Raw genomic sequence first — 20,613 nt, 5'->3', positions numbered from 1 at the left:
AACATATAAAGGCAAATAATTACTAATTAATGATTCCTTGGCAATAAAATATTCACTTATGCCTAGGCCTTGTACATTAGCAGAAGAATTTCTATCAATAATTCCACACTTTACAGTGTTAGTATTATATAAGAAGTACGATCCTTGGAATGGTAGTCATGTGATTCAACCAATCATGTTAACGTATAGGCTATGAAATATCATACACTAATTTATAGTTATTATTTCAAGCCCTCATTGCCAGCCTACCATAGTCGTTTTAACTTGTATGTACTCTCACTTCTAAATCAAAATGGATGGTGATGTGAACTGTGTATCTTGCCATAGGGTAACATGATGAACTTCACTTTCATAATTTTTATTAAATAAACAGGACACCTTTATTTATGGCTGTTGCAAACGTCAATAAGTCTTTTATAATACACCTGTATTCTTAAATTTTATTGGTTAATAAAGAATTAGCCGTACCTAACAGAAAAATGATATCTAATGGTGATAATTAATGTGCTCATAATGCACGTTCAGCTTCCTGTAAACATTGCAAGAATGTTGGCATGATTGCGTTCGGAAATCAACTTGGTGTGCATACATAACTGTTCTATTTCACCTCTAAAGTTGGAAAACTGCCTTTTTTAATGGCCTCTAAATTTAACGCCTCAGACTTTTTAAAACTTATTATGAAACTAAATACTTTTAATTGAAATTTAATAAAAAACTACAATAAAGTGTTTACATTAAATGGTTTGACGGCATTCATGACAGTTGGAACAATCCACTGTTGAACCAAGCCAAGCATCAACTGTAGCAAAAACACCTAAAAAAAGATATATTGTATTTACATATATTGAAACGGTATACATTATTTGTGCTACATGATTTTTCTTTACTTTTAATTACCCCAAAAGGGCGAATTTATATTTTGTAACAATATACCTTCTAGCAACACCAAATTTCAGGTCCATTTTGAATAGAGCAACTCATTAAATATTCTCCACTACCATACATTCATTATCATAACAGTGCAGGGGTTTTCAAGTAAATTAGTGAGTCCAATAAAATTACTATTTTTCATTTGCAATACATATCAACTGACTTCATTTTATGAAAACCAGACTGTATTACCAGAGTCAAGGGTGTTAATATAAATGTAGTCAAATATTCTAAATTTATTAGATTAGATATTTTAAACCTCGGGTACCCTTTAAAACTCTAATAATAATACATATTCTACTTATTAGATATTTTAAACCTTTAAATCTCTCATAATGATACATTATACTACTTATTAGATATTTTAAACCTGGGGGTACCATTTAAGTCTCCAGTAATGACACCTACTACTTACAATTTCAATGATTCTTCTGATGAGAAAGCGTTTCCTAATTCTTGCCGAGCGAGGAAAATTCAACTCATAGCAGAGAGTAGGCGCCAACAGGAAATAATACATATCTGACAAAACGTAATAAGTTAGTTTTATTATATTTATTTATTATAAATTTGGCAAACAAAGAAGTGGCAACCCTCACATGTTACAAAAATAAAAGGACAGAAACATTTTTCATACATTATAATTGAGGGAAAGCTTTTATACATTTGTAAAATTACTCTAAATATAATAACTCAACACTTTATTTTAGAAATATTAACAAAATATAAATAGTTTTAAAATTTCAAATAGTAAAATTATTCAAATTGATAAATAAAATATATCTGGTGTCCAATTTACCTTTTAAGTTTATATTATCAGGGTACTCCACTAATGTTGAATCAACTTTTGGGATATCACCATCTATTGGAAAAAAAAATCATTGAATTTGTTTGATTGAATGAGAATGATAAAAAGTTGCCCTGAACCCGGAACCTTCTGCTTGATATGCAGAACCGTTAAGACAACTGGGGCTTTTATGGTATTTCGATTGGATAGTGACTTCTTAACACTCTCGGCATGGTATGGTGGAACAGCACTAGTCCTCAATTGTATGCTGGCGAACCAGAAATCATAGGCCCTTAATTTACAAAGCGGGATCTCCACAGAGATACTTTTACATCACAACATACTATAAGACACGACATACATGATCCTGTAGAAATGTCAGTGTACATACCATCATCCTCCTTCTCAGTAAAATTCTTTTCTTTCAATTCTTTTCTCATCCTGGGTGATGGGGTACTGGCTCCTCTTTTACGACGTTTGTTTTTACGTGTTGCTTCACGGCACCATCTGTTCACAATATGGTATGAGATGAGTTTTAAGAATGCCTGCGTGTAAATACCAAGTGCAGTAAAAGACCCAACTACAACATAAGGAATGCAAAGTAACAACAAATAAAATACATACAATTTGTACACAATTTTAAATTGCAATAGTTTCAAAACTTGTTTTTTCTGATTCTGTAGTTATTGGAGTGTTTTATTTTCAAATTCTATTAAAATCGGTTTAGTGGAACATATATTTTAGAGGTCATTTGAGGTCAAATATGTCTAAAATTGGTAATAATCAATATTTAACGATATAAAATAAGATTGGTATACTATCTACTATCATGTTTGGTACCACATTGTAGCTAATTCAATATATTTACATTATTAAAGCAGGCCTGATTAAAGTATATTTTTTGCAGTAAAAACTGTATTTTTAACACTTTTTTGGGAAAAAATATTATTTCCTTCTTAATCAAGGACCGGAGTAAGATATGTATGTAATTAAACTGTTATAGGTTAATTTGACCCTTAAGAACATCATGGGATGTGTGGAAGATTCTGGAAAGAAAATGGTTAAAATCGGGGTCAAAGGTTAAAGATGCGTGGTTCTTATATCTTGACAACCATTTGTCATAGAAATTTGTTTTTGGTGTTAAATTGTTCAGAATATACATATTTATATTTGATTTAACACAACTTTTAGCCATAAAATGACAGGAAATTCATTCATTCATTAATATTCAATTAAACAATATGATGTCAATACAGTATTATATAATAATCTATAATATATTAATGTTACTTATTTGCTAACTATTGGTCGCGTAAATTTTACGTATATCCTACGAATCCGCTGAATGATAAGTGCTCAGATTTGGCACACTAATGTTTCTTGATGGGCCGCACATTATAGGTTATATCACTTTCCTGAATTTTAAGGATTAACACTAAAAAAGCAAAAAATAACGGTAATTTTATACCTTAGCGGCCATGTTTTGCGAGTTGTTATGTCACATATCACGGCTAGCTCAGTGAGTAAAATGCTGTGGCCATTAAAATCATTGCTTAGTAATTAGTATTCTGTATTGATCCAACTGGGGATAACAGTGTCCAAAATGGCACACAAATAGTAGGTGATACAAGCATGAAAATAGCAATAGCAAACTTAGATATGAGATGTAATTATACGTCCATGGTTTAACCATGTAATGTATAATATTTATTTCTTTTTAATTTATTTTTAATATGTCGAATGCAGTTTTAATGATGCACTCTTGGCGTTCCATATCTGTTCGTTTGTTCGTGTCGACACATTCAGTATCAAATGGCGATATTTCTGTATTTTTTCAATCAATTGCTTGCTTGCGAGTATTATATAAGGTATGGTTTAAAGATCTTTGGCTATGTTCGCCTTCGGGATGTTATACCACACTTAGGCCTAGGCTAGGCTATAGGGGCCGTCGGTTTCGTGTTATGGGGCGTCCAATTCTAGGTCGTCCAATTCGAGGTCGCCCGGGTCGTTGGGGTCGTCCAATTCGAGGTCGTCGCTTTCTACACACCCCTTTAACAGACCACTGCTTGTAACAAAAATAATTGATAAAAATTATTATTTCTAAACTTTTAAATAGATTATCAATAACAATATATAACATAATTTAATGAAGAACAAAAATTAAAACTGCTAGGAAATATTTCTTGTTTATTCTAACAAATCCTCTTACCCCACATTATATTATAGTGAAAAAAAAACTATTTGTGTAATATTACTTCTGTACCGATGGCCTTGACTTGATATAGGTCAATCAATCAATACCAAACAGTGATATATTCAACAAACAATGATATATTCTTACCTGGATTTGGTCTAAACATTGTAATTACAACAACTGGACATGTCACAATGGTAAAAATATTTGTGCTCTTGAGAGCGAATCCAACACTTTCATTTATAGTGCCCTGAAATTAACATACCAATTAAAATAAACATTTATTTGAAATTAAATAGTTAAGTAAAATTTTTTTTAAATGTGGTTGCAAATAAAAAGAACTGAAAAAAGACATATTGTAAAATTTTAAAACAAATCCAATAAGGTGGTACTTTTAAACCTTGTTTTACCATGCAGCTGCTGCTTCTTTTAAAAAAACTTTATGCAATGGGATGATGTGCGTTACTGTATATCAATAACACCTGGGCTGCCACAATTCATTAGAAATTTGTCGATGACCAGCTACATTTTGAAACCCCAAAGAGTGCAATTTCTGGGCCATATTCAAACATTTTTCTCCCTTCATTCCACCACTGTGGAGTAGTAGTATATCATGGATCAAACATTTACCGTCTAGCAATTGGTTAAAATAGCATCACATGATAAATTGTAGATATACTATTTTCAAACGTTAGATAAAAAAGTAAACTAAGACTAAAATAGTTTTTACTATTTGCCGAGAGATGACGTTACAGCTACCACATTCAACATTCTTTAGAATGTGCAAGTAAGTGCATTACTGTTATTGGCAAATTAATTTTTGCTGTCGCTTTTGGTTTAGAAATAACATCCGATTGTAGTAACCTGTGAATAGCAGATTGCACAGGCAAAAGGTGTATAATGTGTATATATATTTGATCCATAATATAAAAACAATTATACTTTGCCTATTTTGAGTTTCTAGTTAAAACTGCGGGCATCAGTGTCTCTGAAATAGTAAGCTATTAGAGACATATTTAAAAAATGGTTATTAACTAAAAACTAGAATTATTAATAAAATACAACAGTACATACCTGTGCCAGTAATTGTTCAATGCCAATAGAAAAGAAGACAAATATATTGAGTACTGTAAAATATAAAACAAATATATTACTCTTGGCAACCATTCATATACACACCAATGAATATATTTTAATTTTACATCATAAATAAAATTAATTCAAAAGAAGATATTAAAAACTTAGCATGTCATGCACGTTCAAACTCATTTTATTTGTGGATAGGAAAATCAGAGTTAGTCATGTAAAGAAGTATACTTACCACATATCAGTGTTAGATTAGGCCAGCTGTATGGATTTTTTAAGAAAACTGAAATCCAAGAGATAGGATCCACCAGAATTCCATACCTGAAAAGATTATGTTATTTTTGAATAAATTAAGTTTAAAAAAAAAGAGTAAATTTTATGTATTATCAATTTATTTTAATTTTATTTCACCTTATTTATAGAGGGTGACCCTAAAGAGCGTTTATGAGTTATGATAACTTTCTGTGTGTGACAGTGGCTGTGTGTATACTAGCACACCGGGGTAACCTCCACTCGTCTACAAAATGCCTTTAATTAAATTTTATTTCAAACTTAATTGCGAATGCAGTAGAAAAACAAAATAATTTTAACAATAACTAGATTTGAACTCGTCACTTTGACGAGTTCGGGTTATCCGCGCAAACGCAACATGCACATACATTTAAAATATATGCACGCCGACAATTATTATGCCACCCTATGACATGAATTAAATGTGTTTACAGTGCTGAATTTACCTATTTTGTAGTACTAGCATACAGCATATTACAGTTACAGAATACACTGTATATGTTACAGTGTAGCATAGACAAAATTATGAGACCCATCTTTTAAATCCAATTATTAACACGATGACATCATCAAATTGACATATAAAGATAACTATTTTAGAAGATAATTATCTAAATATTTACATTAATACAAATTTGAAGAATTTTGGGCACGTAAAAGTGAGATGTGCTCTCGTTTAAACGCAATGAACTTTTACGCAAGAGATGAAAATATGACTTTTTTAATTCAACTGGCCATATGATGACGTCATGACACCAGATAGACAGAATTTGTATATGAATTCATATCTACAATTCAACAACTTCTATAGTAAGTTTTAATCATGCGCATCACTTTTTATTCTGACGAGCTATAAAAGATTAAAATTTACTGTAAAAATGAAAATAAGTGACCCACGTTATTTACATTTACATCTAGACATGATGAGGCCATAAAAATTAAAATATTTTTAAGTCATGCGGTTGATTGACGTAGACATTATTAAAATCTTGGGGGAAATGGAATACGTATATTAAACGAGATGCACTCTGTTGAATGTGATGAGCAATAATGAAAGAGACCAAAATCCAATATTTTACATTCATGTGGCCATACGATGACGTCATAACCTCCGAGAGGTAAAAATTCTCCATGAATTCATATCTACAGTTTATCGTTAAGTTAAAAAAAATGGGGGTCACCTTTGATCCTAAAGAGCTATAATAGATTCAAAATTGGCATTATTTTGACAATATTTTTTCAACTAAAACGCGAGCAAATGGTCTAAATCAATGTCATTGACGTCATTTTAATTTGAAATGATGTCAATCTTTTTTAAAATGACTGGGGAAGCCTGTGAAATCATAATTCAAGAGAAAAACACATGATTTTCATGCTCCGTGCGCACCTTACGTGTAAATATTTTTGCGCGCGTTGGAATATTTGTCATGCTCAAATGTCATGCGTAGAAAGTTGATTAGAAATTAATTTTGCGCATTTTAAAATTTTAAATGTGCGTGCACGCGTAACTTTTTGTGAAGCATGCCATTTTTAAAACATAGAAAGTTTGCCCTTGATATGACTTAAATTTTCACCAAGTGTCAATACAAAATTACTTTTGGTTTACTATAATCTATGATCAATCATTGAAATTCATAAAATCGCGGGTAACTTTACGTTTCTTGCACGTCTACAGGTCAATCTTATGACAAAGTTATACAATCTTATGTTGACCAGAATTAGAGATACACTGCGAACAAAATTCCGGGGAAGAAAGAAAAATAAGATAGAAAAAAAAAAGATTCTGACAATAACAAGGGGTTAACCAATTTAAATACTACAACTTCATTGCATGAATTATTTATATCTTTGAAAAGAGACATAATTTTTTATTGCCTGACTTATTACCACCAGATAGTTATTTTGTATGGAAGGCTGCACTCAATTTTAAGTTTATCTGGGGCTTTTAAAACATATTCATTAAGAATTTTTTCTATGTTTAAATTTAATATATTAATGGAATAATAGATAATCTTACGAATACGTTAACGAAAACGGATACCTCACGCACACGTATACGTTTTTGTAATGTAAGCCAGTAAAAATCTGTATTGAGGGCGGCGTCCAAAATATGACTGCGGTAAATTTGAGCGAAACGCATGTACGTGTTGCTTGGTGGTTGGCTGCCTAGGCCTAGAGTAACATCAAAGCGAGTGAGCGATTCCTTTGTAAACTCGGTGTAAGATTGTACACTTGAAATTGATTTATAGAAATAGGCCTATTTAAATTTTATTTCAGATTTGTACATTTGATACATATTTACCTAATGTGTCATTAGAATTTGAATACATGTACATTTTACCTATAATGGTGAAAGAACACTTTCTGGTCAATGGGAGCCAATCTAATGTTTATTGAGGGCTATTTAAGTATGTTTATGTTACCACTGATAACTGTTTCCCTTTATATATGCCTTTGCAATTAGTCGGTTCGCCAATGTTTTTATATGTTTTAATACCATTAAAAACTCCCATTTCTATTGTATTGCTTATAATCTCAATAATGTTATCAACCGGTGGAAGATTATTTGACTAATTATACACAGTATAGATGAGCTGTTTTCTATTCTGCCTTCATGTTCACACAAATATTCAATATATATAATATAAGAATGAGTACAAAAATTAATTTAAATAAGCAAATAATTTAGATTTAGTTTATATATACAGTATATATAGGCTTACAACATGCAATCATGCTATTGGCAGAAAACATAGACACCACTGCACTGGATATAGTTATAAATAAAACTACATCAACTAGCAGATAAGACAAATCTAGATTACTTTCCAAAGTTACGTTTCTGCTATAGTAGTTGTATGAACAAAAAGGTACTTAAATGACTTTACCTCCAAGATCAAACAATATGTTTACGTCGCAACTAATTTACCTGCAAAGCAATGGTTGTTTATTTGCAATGCGAAAACCGGGCATATCGAGGATCTTGATAGTTAAACTTAACTTACACTAAAGTAGTTTCACACACTGAAATTGTTATCATAACCAGATAAAAATGTTACCAACATTTAAATAAATTGTTAAACCAATAAGAAAAACCGTATTTATCTAAATGTGAAGGAGACCTTTTTCATTGTACATTTTTCAAACAATTGAAAATTATGACAATAAACAAATGAAAACGAATAGATATTAGTAACATTTTTGTATTCAGAATAAAAAAAAGCTATCCCACGATACCAAACAGTAAAGTATTTGAGAAAATTATTGGCTTTGTGACTTGTTTTATTGTTAACTATGCATTTTTTGATATGGATGTAATGGGATAAAATGATCAGTATTACATTTGCTTTCTGATGATACCATGGATGACAAAGCTGGAGCTAGTTTCCTTACATATGTGACTGTAGTGTAATTTATATAAAAGTATCTCTTCGGAGATGCCGCTTCATGAGGGTGAGTATTGAGACTGAACATAGTCTTATACAACATTACAGGATCTCATCTTGAGACTAACACAGATTGGCTATTAACACATAGTTGAGGTCTGCCATAAACAAAGATTTAAGCCTAACAACATGTGTGGATGCCAAAAAACATGATTCACCAACTTTTTACAAGCTTAGAAAACTTACTTTATAAGGTTTTCTAACACAAGACGTGTATTGGACATTGCCTGAAATTGAAATGAAACATTATTATTATTTTTGATATTATTTTATTTGATCTTTTCTAATGTATTCTCTCAAATGGGAGCATACATTACAGAATGTTAGTCCAGCAGTTAGACGTTAAGGGTTCATCATGCTTCTCAAAATGTAATTGTTATCCTACCTATTTGACATAAGCTATGTTTAGAAGATTTCTTAATATGGTATAGTTTAAGTAACGTTATGTTATGTATACTTTGATTGTAATTTAAAGTTGATGGTGATGATAAATTTCACATTACAGCAGATTCAGTTTATAAACTTTAAAATCAATAATTTTGAGGCATACAACTGTTTAATGTCAATATTATAACGCTTTGTAATTTCAATAATACAGATCACACCGGATTGAGCGATTCACATATCCCTGGATCATCTAGTCTAATCAATATTCATGTCAGTATACAGTACATCCATGTATAAGTCTTTAAGTCTACAACCGTGACAGAGGTCATGCATTAAGAAAACGGATGCTTTGGATTTGAACATTAAAACGGTAAAAAAAATGCCAGATTTTGGTAAAATGATGCTAATTTTTATATCATCCAATGCCTGATGGGCCCATATGTCAGAAAGCATAATTGCTTGAATTTGTCCCATTGTGTTTAATTTAATAGTTATACTGTATATTCAAATTTATACCTCAAAACAAACAAAAATGATTTAAGAGGTAAAAATACATTTAACAAGAATATTTATATTAAAAACAATAAAAGCATACCAAAAGAATAATGCACAAGTTAAGGAAGCCTCGATAGTTGCTAAATCCACTTCCACTGCTCAACAATGAATCTTGTGGTTTATGTAAACTGTAAAAGAACATGCCATTGAAATAGAAACATCAAGTATTTCACGGTTGATAAACATAAAATTATTTATATTTAAAAACAAATTTATATTGTGCATTGTTTTAATATTAGTTTTTTTTATTTAAATGTTTTATATTGTTGCATTATCATATGTCTTTACTCTTTAATATCAGTTATTATTTTCAGTAATTAAAAAATGCACTGCAATGACTATCACTGAAATTCACTAACGGAATATCAGGCTGCTTTTTACGTTGTTGTTCATGCTGTCGAACTTCATCATCAATTTTAGTTGTTGATCCAACACGCCTAAGTTTGCCACTAGAATGACGCTGCCTCAACTGACGATCATTAGTGTCTACCTCTGAATCTGAAGCTGCCATCTACAAAATAAAAAAATACTTTACATCGAATGTGAGGAAAAGTTTACATAACACAAATTTAACTTACCATGTTCATTTTGCCACAACAGAAATGCAACTCAATTTTAAATGCTGCAGCACAAATGTGTGATATATTCCTAATCTAGAAATTAAATTCGTAAGGCTTAGATTTAGGTGAATGCGGAAACTTGACACAAATGCAAGTGATCATGTTTTAATTTTTGTATCTTAGTCTTTAAAGAAAACTGCTGATTTTTTGTAAAAATAATGCATATATTACTTTTAAAATATTAAACCAGGTCATTCCTTGTATTAAATGTACGTTCTATGGTTAATTATGATAAACAGAGAAAAACAATGCACTAGTAGAATCCTCTAATGGACGATCTTAGGTCCTACTAGGTTAGTTAGGCCTTGGTGGTACTGTAAACAGCTGCAATGTATGAACATCATAAACTAGATATAGGTTAGCCTGATGTAGTTGCTGCATTTTTTTTTTTTTGGCAGAATCCATCAATACCGGGGAAGACCCAATATTTTCCCTGAAGAGTTACGGTTCTTTCATTTGATTTGCCTTCATGATCGAAAGTGGGTGCATCACAGAAGCAAAACAAAAATATAAATCCATGCACAATGCATGCTGGTATTTATACAGGGTTGCCTAAATTATTAGAATCATAGAAGTCGACTCTTACTTATGATTCATTGATAGCAAGATTTTCATTGATAGCAAGATTTTCATCAATAATGTCGCTGGACATAATGGTACATTTAAAGTCAATGTTTGGTCGACATGGAATACAAGAAATGGTTAATTAGCCCACGATACCCAATTAGTAAAGGGGAAGCGTAACGAGCGGTTCAAATCTTGAAACAATTTGTACGCGAAAACGCTAACCTGTGCAAGGCCCTAATGGCATATCGCACCACCCCATTAGCAATGGTTAGTCTGACAGAGCTGTGCTTCGGACATATAGTAGAGAGAATAAATTCTGCAACATTTGGATGCGTAGACTACGTTTTGGACGCGTGACAACTTCGGAGGTTTCGCGTGGCATAATCTATGCAAGCTAACATGCTCCGCATAGTCTGCGAAGCGATAGCTAGGAGGGGAAATCCAGATGTTCAGATTTATTGTGTACTGATGCACCACACACAGAATTAAAATACTAGTTTTCATCAAATTTAAAATGCGAGTTAATTACTGTGAAGTAATAATAAATGTATTAATATTAGTATTAGTTACTGTGTGTTATGTTAAAAATGGGACATTTATTTTATGAAAGAAGAACAACTGTACCTACCGGCCAACGTAGGTTAAGAACAGAGGTAGTTGTCTACCTCCGTTTTAAAATTTTAAAATAAGTGGTACGCCTAGCTAGTACTTATAGGCCTAGTTAGTAGTAGTACTGTATGATAATCCATATTATATAACACCTAAATAAATTCCTGTCATTTGATTGGACGATTGTGGGTCACATGGCATGCAATAGTACGCACTATTAAACGATCGTTTAATAGTACTTTTTGAAACATTTTTGTGTACGAAAAAAAAAACGTCTCGCGGATGAAAAAAAATCTAGTACTGTACACAAATTATCCTATGATATGGCTCTGTACTGTGAAATACAACAGCGCCACCTGTCGTCTGATCTCAGTTTCATTTGTAAACACCACCGAGATATGCAACAGCAGCAGATATTTGTGTACGATTTGGACATTATGTACTAATTTCATTCAAAAAGGCATTTAAATTAGCTTTAGATCGTTTTTAGGATTTTGATTAATTAATGGGGACATCCCTACAAGACGTGGAATTGTTGAAAAAACCATAATTAGCTTAGATAAGTTCCAATTGTCTGTCGAAGTTTTGCCTTTCAGCCAAGCTAGTACTAGGCTACTAGGTCTAGCCTAGGCCATGCTAGTATTAGGCTAGGCCTAGCCTAGGCGTTTTAGCCTTGCTAGGCCTAGGATTGTTTGGTCGTTTGTAGACATAATTAACACAAAAGTAGGTGTGTTTACGAAATCCATATAAATATAACATTTAATATAAAATTATTAAAAACCAAATGTTACTGTTTTTAATCAATGTGTGTGAAGGAAATGTAGGAAGCTTTGGCTAGGGCTACCTTTTATTTGATTCAAATAACTAGAATTTATTTAGATGTTATATAAAACAAATAATGAATGTTTTGTATTCGTGTAATGGTACAAATAATGGCACTTGGTGAATGATGAAAGGTTATATCAACTCGGCGTTGCCTCGTTGATATAACCTTTCATCATTCACCTCGTGCCATTATTTGTACCATTACACTCATCAACATTCATTATTTGTATACTGTGTACAAGCGCTATAAATACGATGTACATTGCATGAAAATGTGAAATAATGTCACTTTGTAAATAGTATTTCCCAAGTGGTATTAGGTGACAGAAGGATATTTCCTCGATATGACAGTTTTCGCCGTGTAGGTGCTGTTTACATACCCACATGTGTGTATCATGCAGTACTACTACTCTACTGTCTGAACTATGTTTGTTTACTAGTATCCTAGCCTATATAATGATGTTTCGTTTTAAAATTTTTCAGTACTATGGGATAATATGGATAATTCTATTATTTTGAAATTGACTTTTATGCTATCAGACCGAAACGCTCACAAACTAGATCCAGGTGTATGCCATTATTGTATGTGATCCAAACACAGAGAGGTAACATACCCAGAAATAGAAGTGGCAGAGTTTCTAAACCAGCAGATAGACTTGATTTAATCTATGAACAATCTAGAGAAGATTCACAATGAACTCAATCAGTAATTGATGAATGATGTACCAAACATTTGAACATTGTAATTTGAAGTTAATTAATAATGTTGATAGAAGTTTAGTGTACATCTGGTGAATTAAGAATGATTAGAAATAGTCAAGTCTGATGTTCATTTTATAATTACCGGTAAAGATGATATGAAAGGGCTCCAAAAAGAAAACAGTCCTAATCAATGGAAAAAAACGGAAACTTTTGTACAGATCCAACTCGGCCCTAAACCGTCTCGGCCAAAGTCAAGTCGGCCCCACGTCAAGTCGGCCCCAAGTCAACTCGGCCCCACGTCACCTCGGCCCACATCAACTCGGCCCCACGTCAACTCGGCCTCAAGTCAACTCGGCCTCACGTCAACTCGGCCAAAAACTAATCCGTCAACTCGGCCTCTAAAAACTATGAAACGCAAAAAGTGCTAATATAGTAGTAGTTAATATTATAATGGCAGGATATAGTACGGTTATGCCATAATAGACGAAATACAACGGAAAATTCAATATAAATGATTATATAATATGAATTGATAGGTAGTATTTATTTATATTGTTCGAAATAAACAAATATTTCTTCACATTTTGTATACAGGAATAACTGTCGAAGAATACATTAAAAAAAATAATATTTAAACAATATACTTCGGTCTACAACTGTATATACATCAATATAAAAAGAATAAAATGACATTAAAATCAAAACAAATCAAAAGGCAAGAAAACAAATTGCATAAGCATTATGGGTATAGGTTACATGCACACACACCCTAGACATGAATGTGCATTATTTTCAAATAGGCCTTACGGTTTTTTTTGTATGACATTTTTATTTTCATTTCGTTTAGTACTTCATAATTATTCATAATTAATACAGTACACCATGGGAAGAGAGAAATTTGCTTCCATAACAGTCCATAGGGATGTGATTGTGATTTTATTGTATTTAATTATGGATTCATGGAATTTATCATGGTGTGTGTTGTTATACTATCATCGGGAATCTTGTCCCGTTTTGTAATATCATCTTTAATTAAACTAAAAAGAATAATTTCTTCCTCACTATCATCCGATAATCATCCAGAAACGGCTGCTATTTTAACGTCACGTCACAAAACGGAACAGGTGTGAATGTTTAAAACGGAACGGTGAACGGGCGCGCGTCACGTTGAAAAAACGGCGCCGTCCGCGAAACGGAACAGGTACGGACGGTGGGAATGCCCCTTTAGGTGATCAATTTTATTGAACAATACAGGGCGCGGTGGGTGTTAAAAAACAGATGAGAATGCAAAGGCAATATTATGTTGTTTAGGAATTCCGTTGTTTTGGACTCAAACAATATGTTTTAGTTTTTGCTTGACAAAATAAAAATACGCCATTTTTTCATGATGATTTCTTCAGTGTGTTTTAGATTAGTTTTTATGCTTGACAAAATAAAAATACACCATTTATTCATGATGATTTCTTAGTGTGTTTTAGATTAATTTCCCATAAATGTATTCATTGGATTCTCCATTATTATAATCAAATCACAAAAGTAATAAAAACAATTTGAATAGCGCACAATTGCAATAGAAATTTAACATGACAGAACATTCCGAATTTGTTTCCATAATCTCTTCGGTAGTTTGATTGACATCGTCAATAAATGTGTGAAAAGATTTTGTTGCTGTAATATACCATTTTAATGTCACATATAGTTATTCACTTTGACCGTGACATATTGCTAATAATTTGAGAGAGAATATATACAAAAAAAAACCATTTTTATTTTACTGTATTAATCTAATAATATCTATATAATATATAGGCCCAGGCCTCGAATTTGGGGATTTTAGGGGCAAGGCCATTTGGCCTCCGGTTTTCATTGATTTGAGGGGCACCAAGGCCAAATGGGAGGGCACCAAGGCCATTTGTTTTAAATCGAAGGGGCACCAAGGCCAAAATTAAAAAATATTTTAATAAATAGGCCAAAATTTAAAAATAGCTTGTTTCCGGTTGAGCGCCCGGGTGGAATTTTACCCGCAAACATTTTTGGGAGAATTTCCCCTATTCATCAGATTGCGTAGTAGTAGTAGGAGAGGACTGACTGTCTACATCTTTTTGTATTTCATTATATATAAATATTACGTGTATTTACGATCCATATAAATAATAATTATTAAGGTACGATGTTTAGCGTTCACAGTTGTTTCGTTTAGTTTCAAACAATGCGATCAAAAAAGGGCATGTGAAGCCAGGCCCAACGGGTAAAGACCCTAACAACAGCAAGCACTTAGCAGCACTAAAGGCGCAGCGGACGGAGAACACAGGTTACAAAAACAATTTGTTTGTAGGCCTTAACTACAACTATTCATACACAGAGTGTTAACCACGGTAAAAATCAAGCCAATGACATTATGTTGTAGAATATAAATAATTGTTATTTTCCGAGTTTCGATTTCTGAAGCTTTTTTGTTAGTATAATCCATATTCATAAGAATTCAAAACACGGACGGACGGACGCCGACCCCTCTCTCTCTGTTTAGCCTTCTGCACGTGTATTGTGGACTATACCATTTCCTTGAGTTCGGTAAAAACGCGTTTGTTAATTTAGTGTACGACGTCGTTAAACAAGATTTTTCGATGATCTGTCGGCTGGATTATTGAGGTGGGTGCGATAAAATATAAATATAATATACTTCTAACGATCTTCGGGTTGAGGTACCGGTTTAACTTTAGTACTAAAAGTTGACACCCCTAATTTTACACGTATAATGGAATGGACTACACCATGCAGGAACGCACATGGTATTTTCATATCAGAGGGTGCGTGTACGTCAAAAGGAATTGTTTTTCCAACGACCGATCCTTCGTACTCACACGTACGACGACGACGTCGTGTGAAATTTCTTATCAGAGGGTGCGTGTGCGTCAAATGGAATTGTTTTCCCAATGTATTGTTGATCGGATCGGCGGCGGGAGGATAGGCTGGCTAGGACAAGGAGTGCGTGTAATTTTTTTTTCAACGAAGGCGGCTAGCTCGATTATTGAGGCGGGAGTGGTGCGACTTTAATACTTTCAGTGACCTCCGATCGAGGAACGTTTTTAGCTTTATTATTAAAAGTGTACACCCCTGTATTTTAATGTACTATCTATACCATTATTTACCACGCACGGCGGCCGGGACGATATTGTTTTGGTTATATAAATATGTTCGATGTTTTCTCTAAATGCGTTTAGGGAAATCCCCTTGCAACGAAGACAGGCGATAGTTTTGCGTCTCGTCCGATATTCTTGACATTATTTTCTATCTACTTCAGTGGTTTTTATTGTGGTAAAACTCGGGAAGGGCACTCACGGCCAACGCAAAAAAAAGGGCAGGCCAGTAGTGGCCGTGGGTGCTATTAATTTTCGAGGGCATTGAGGCCAACTGGGAGGGCACCGACGGCACTGGCCGCGGTAAAATTCGAGGCCTGTTTAGGCCTTCTAAGAATATTTGCGATTATTTCTGGGAACATCCTCAAAATAGATCTAACAAACACATTACTGAGGGTTCTTACTGAGACAAACCAACCGACAAACCAACCAACAATATAAATAAAAATTACCTATCAATTAAACGAAAAACGATCAGCCAGTGTGTTATAATTTACATTGAAATTTCCGTTTTATTTCGTCTATTATGTAGGCCTAACCGTCCTGCCATTGTAATAAATGAACTACTATATTAGCACTTTTTGCGTTCCATACTTTTTAAAGGCCGAGTTGACGGATTAGTTTTTGGCCGAGTTGACTTTAGGCCGAGTTGACTTGAGGCCGAGTTGACATGAGGCCGAATTGACTTGAGGCCGAGTTGACTTGAGGCCGACTTGACTTGGGGCCAACTTGACTTTGGCCGAGACGGTTTAGGGCCGAGTTGACCTGCACCCCAGAGGAGAATAGGAATTTTGGGGTTAATTGTCCACTAAGCCAAAACTATTTCGATATTTACTTATCCGCTTGCCAGTTTCATTTGTAAATGGTTAAAGGAGTTAAAAACTGCCACCGCCAGCGTTATTAGCCCAATTCGATGTTTTTATTAAAGCTGATATAAACTATGTACTGTATGTGATCTGATTTATATGTAATTTAGACTAAAATAATCATAAAGATTTTAGCTTTACAATGGTACCAAGAACGATTTTCAAATCACAATATGTAAATCGTAACAGTAAAATAAATGTAACCCACTTTTTAAGTTTTTCGTAGTTTCGCGCAAGAAAGTCGAGATATTCGCGATTTTGTGCAAGACATCACAAACAATCTGAAAATATCGCCCAGTGAGATTAAAAAACAAAGAAAAAGTTACTTACACTGCACCGATAGGCCTATAAAAACAAGTTATACTATCGAAAAATGTATTACATTATTTTTATAAATCATAAATCTTACATCAATGTTTCGCTAAAATCCACATAGTAAAGACACCAGGGGCGGATTGCAATATAAAGACTTAATTGTCTTAGGCTTAGATTTAAGCCCTAAGCCCCTCGCGAAAGTCTTAGTTAAAGACCCCTTCCCTGCAATTTTGGACGTTTTTTGGAAAATAATACATATATATATCACTTTAAAAACATTAAACCATGTCATTCCTTGTCTTAAATGTACGTTTTATGGTAAATTATGATAAAAAGTGAGAAACAATGCACTACCTAAGTAGCTCGCGGCGATCGACCTCTCGTGGACGGTCTTAGGCCTAGCCTAGCTAGGCTTAGTTTTGTAGGCCTAGCTGGTAAACATCGATAACGTACGAACATCGTACGCTAGCTATATACCTAGCCTGACGTTGTATAGTTGCTGCATTAATTGTCTTTCTATTTTTGCCAGACTCCGTTGATACAAATTGGGGAAAACCCGGTATTTTCGCTGAAAAGTTAGGAGTCTTCCATTTGTTTTGGCTTCACGATCGATCGAAAAGTGGGCGAATTACAGGTGAAAAACAAAAATATCAATCCGCGCGCAATGCATTTTGGAATTTATAGCGGGCCGCTATAATTATTAGAATCGATTTATTTTTCACATTTTTAACCGTTTAAAGACGAAAAAAGTTATCGCAATAGGACCATATAGTATTATTTTTACATTAAATATAGTTTGTGATCTTAAATTAGATCTAAAAAACGTAGGGAATGGGGCTTTAAGCCTCTCAGCAAAGTCGATTGCAATATAGTGGTCTTAACTGAGACTTTATTAGTAAAGAATTTCAAACAATCAAACCAGCCTATAGTTACCGACAAATGAGGGCGCTATACCAACAAGTGCAAATAGAGTAAGTTAACAATAAGGAGTAGCGACAAGCTCCTCAGTAGGACATATTGAGGCCATTTTAATGCATGAATGGACACACTGCCTATTCAATAGCGTTAAGATTACGTAAATACTAGGAGATTTTAGCAAATAATTTAAAATATTGGCAAGAAAATTGTATGTAATTTGATAGTAAATATTGGTTAATTAATACATGCTTAAAGTTTAAAACCAAATACTTCAAAAAAATAAATTTTAAATATGCTACTCAATGTAGTCTTTTCTTGGTCAAAATAGTGTAGCGCTAGGCCGTGTATGGAGAATATGCGTACAGCTTGTTGGTGCGGTTGTGGACCGCTAATAGTAATTGATCGTCAGGTAGGTGTGGGCCTATACAGATTTTATCTATTGAAACAATTGGTAGACAAAAATAATAATGCACATGTCTTATATAGTTCAATACCTCTTATTGCAATGGTCTTAAATCTAAGACCATCGTTGCTAAGGGTTTCATCTTGGGCTTAAGTCTAAGACCGCGGTTAAGACCTTTATTGCAATCGGCCCCAGGCCTAGTTAACCAGGCCTAAAGTTGGTCCGGAACCATTTTACGACTAGGCCGTAGACTAGCCTAGTACTACTAGCCTAGTAAACTGATAATATCCATACCATTTCAAGTTTGCTGCGTGAAACTCGGTAACTTTCAATGAAACACCAAAACAATTAGGGTATACATACAGTACAATAACAACATTAAAGAATTCATATTGAAAATGACTCCATTATTTTTTATTCAGATAACAAACAAACATGCCAATCCACAAAAACCTTTGTAATGCATGCTTCGGCGGGATAGCTAGCGCGACCGATACACAATACGCCATCGCTATATGCGATACTGTGATGCGCGGTGTATGTTGATTTGACATGTACCATTTTGACAGTCCTTCGTAACCAGATTAGTTACTTTCAAATAGTAAATTATTGACGGTCCAGACCGAATATAGTGTCCATATTTATAGTTAAGTTAGTATACCAATAATTAACCTATCTACCGGATTTCGTAAAAAAACGCGAAACACGAAGATCTTCGTGTTTTGGCAGTCAAGCGTTGTGTTTCCAAACGCGAAGATCTTCGTGTTTGGCAGTCAAAGTGTTAAAGGATTCATACAAAATATTTTTTTTGAAATTTTAAAATACTTTCATATCATCTTTAACTTCAATCTTAATAAATACTGAGATACTAGAAAAGGGATGTGGTAATAGTGTTTATGCTCAAGCATGTACTTACTATTCAGCAGAGAACAACTATAGCGTGTGTGTGCACGTTAAGCAGATTTGTTGCAGTTCTTTAGGCCAAGGCCTAGATTTTACAGGACATTGAATAAAGTTTATTATACTAGTTTATAATTGGACTCCTTGTGTTTATTACTCTTAAGTCTTATTAGAGTCTGGGTTCCAGACCGAGTTTTGACTTATATTAGTAAAAAGAAAAATATTTTGGCACATATGCCGTTTCATACGTATACTATTTTTGAGCTTGTAAACTCCATCTGGGAAAACACGTACAAGTCACATGGTTTGACACCAAGAATTCTTGGTGCATAAGATTATCCGGTTGACTAATTTCAGCCTCATGCGATTGGCTACTCACTCTAAAATATTTTATTATGAATTTTTGGAAATTTTAACTACTAAGATTTAACTAAGATGATGCACTTGCGCTATGTTTAAACGATGTGGCGAGTGGAGACACACGTGTGGATATGTACTTGGGTACATTATTGCGGAGCAAAGTGATGATTGTACTTGGGTACATTATCACGAAGCAGGCCATTTGTATGAGGCCTAGGCTAGGACTAGACTTGATAATATAATTAACAAAAAAACTTGGCAACACTATAATACCTGTCAGGATATTATATTTCACCAGTTGGTATTACAGTCTCGATCGTACTTAACATAATAGGACGTACATACTTTTTTTTCAAAACCAAATGACGTCCGTTTGATCATTGCTTGATTCGAAATCCATATACATACCGCCCACCCCCCATATAGCCAAATACGGTTGATGATAACCTACATCATTCTTATGTGGGCATTTAGTGCATAGTCCGACAAAATTAAAACACGACCAATATCAAATGCAACTGAAGAAAAGCTTATCCAACTACACTCCATAATGAATACCGGATAATAATTTGCCGAAGAAGACAAGAAGACTGCCACCAGTATGGTATCATAATTTAAATGCCGCCAATCGCAAAATGGCCACCAAAAATTTCAAAATGGCTGCCAAACTCAAAATGGTTGCCAAAAAAAATACTAATTAATAATGTACAGTTTCGGC

The 20,613-nt window shown here is 33.6% G+C and overlaps 1 protein-coding gene across 1 annotated transcript in view; it reads right to left on the bottom strand.

The window, feature by feature from the left end:
- LOC140057801 (diacylglycerol O-acyltransferase 1-like) overlaps positions 1-20,613 on the bottom strand; it is a 66,794-nt gene that overhangs the window by 7,804 nt on the left and 38,377 nt on the right. The window contains exons 2-11 of the mRNA XM_072103543.1: positions 10,033-10,184; positions 9,714-9,801; positions 8,918-8,958; positions 5,230-5,315; positions 4,983-5,035; positions 4,056-4,158; positions 2,106-2,294; positions 1,727-1,789; positions 1,346-1,449; positions 734-814 (exon numbers count right to left, since the gene is read on the bottom strand). Coding sequence (XP_071959644.1) covers positions 734-814; positions 1,346-1,449; positions 1,727-1,789; positions 2,106-2,294; positions 4,056-4,158; positions 4,983-5,035; positions 5,230-5,315; positions 8,918-8,958; positions 9,714-9,801; positions 10,033-10,184 — 960 coding nt within the window. The remainder of the gene's footprint in view (positions 1-733; positions 815-1,345; positions 1,450-1,726; positions 1,790-2,105; positions 2,295-4,055; positions 4,159-4,982; positions 5,036-5,229; positions 5,316-8,917; positions 8,959-9,713; positions 9,802-10,032; positions 10,185-20,613) is intronic.

The sequence above is a fragment of the Antedon mediterranea genome, chromosome 8 (assembly GCF_964355755.1).
Source record: "Antedon mediterranea chromosome 8, ecAntMedi1.1, whole genome shotgun sequence".
Taxonomy (NCBI): domain Eukaryota; kingdom Metazoa; phylum Echinodermata; class Crinoidea; order Comatulida; family Antedonidae; genus Antedon; species Antedon mediterranea.
Note: the sequence above shows the minus strand (reverse complement) of the source record. Positions and strands in the feature narration are given on the sequence as shown.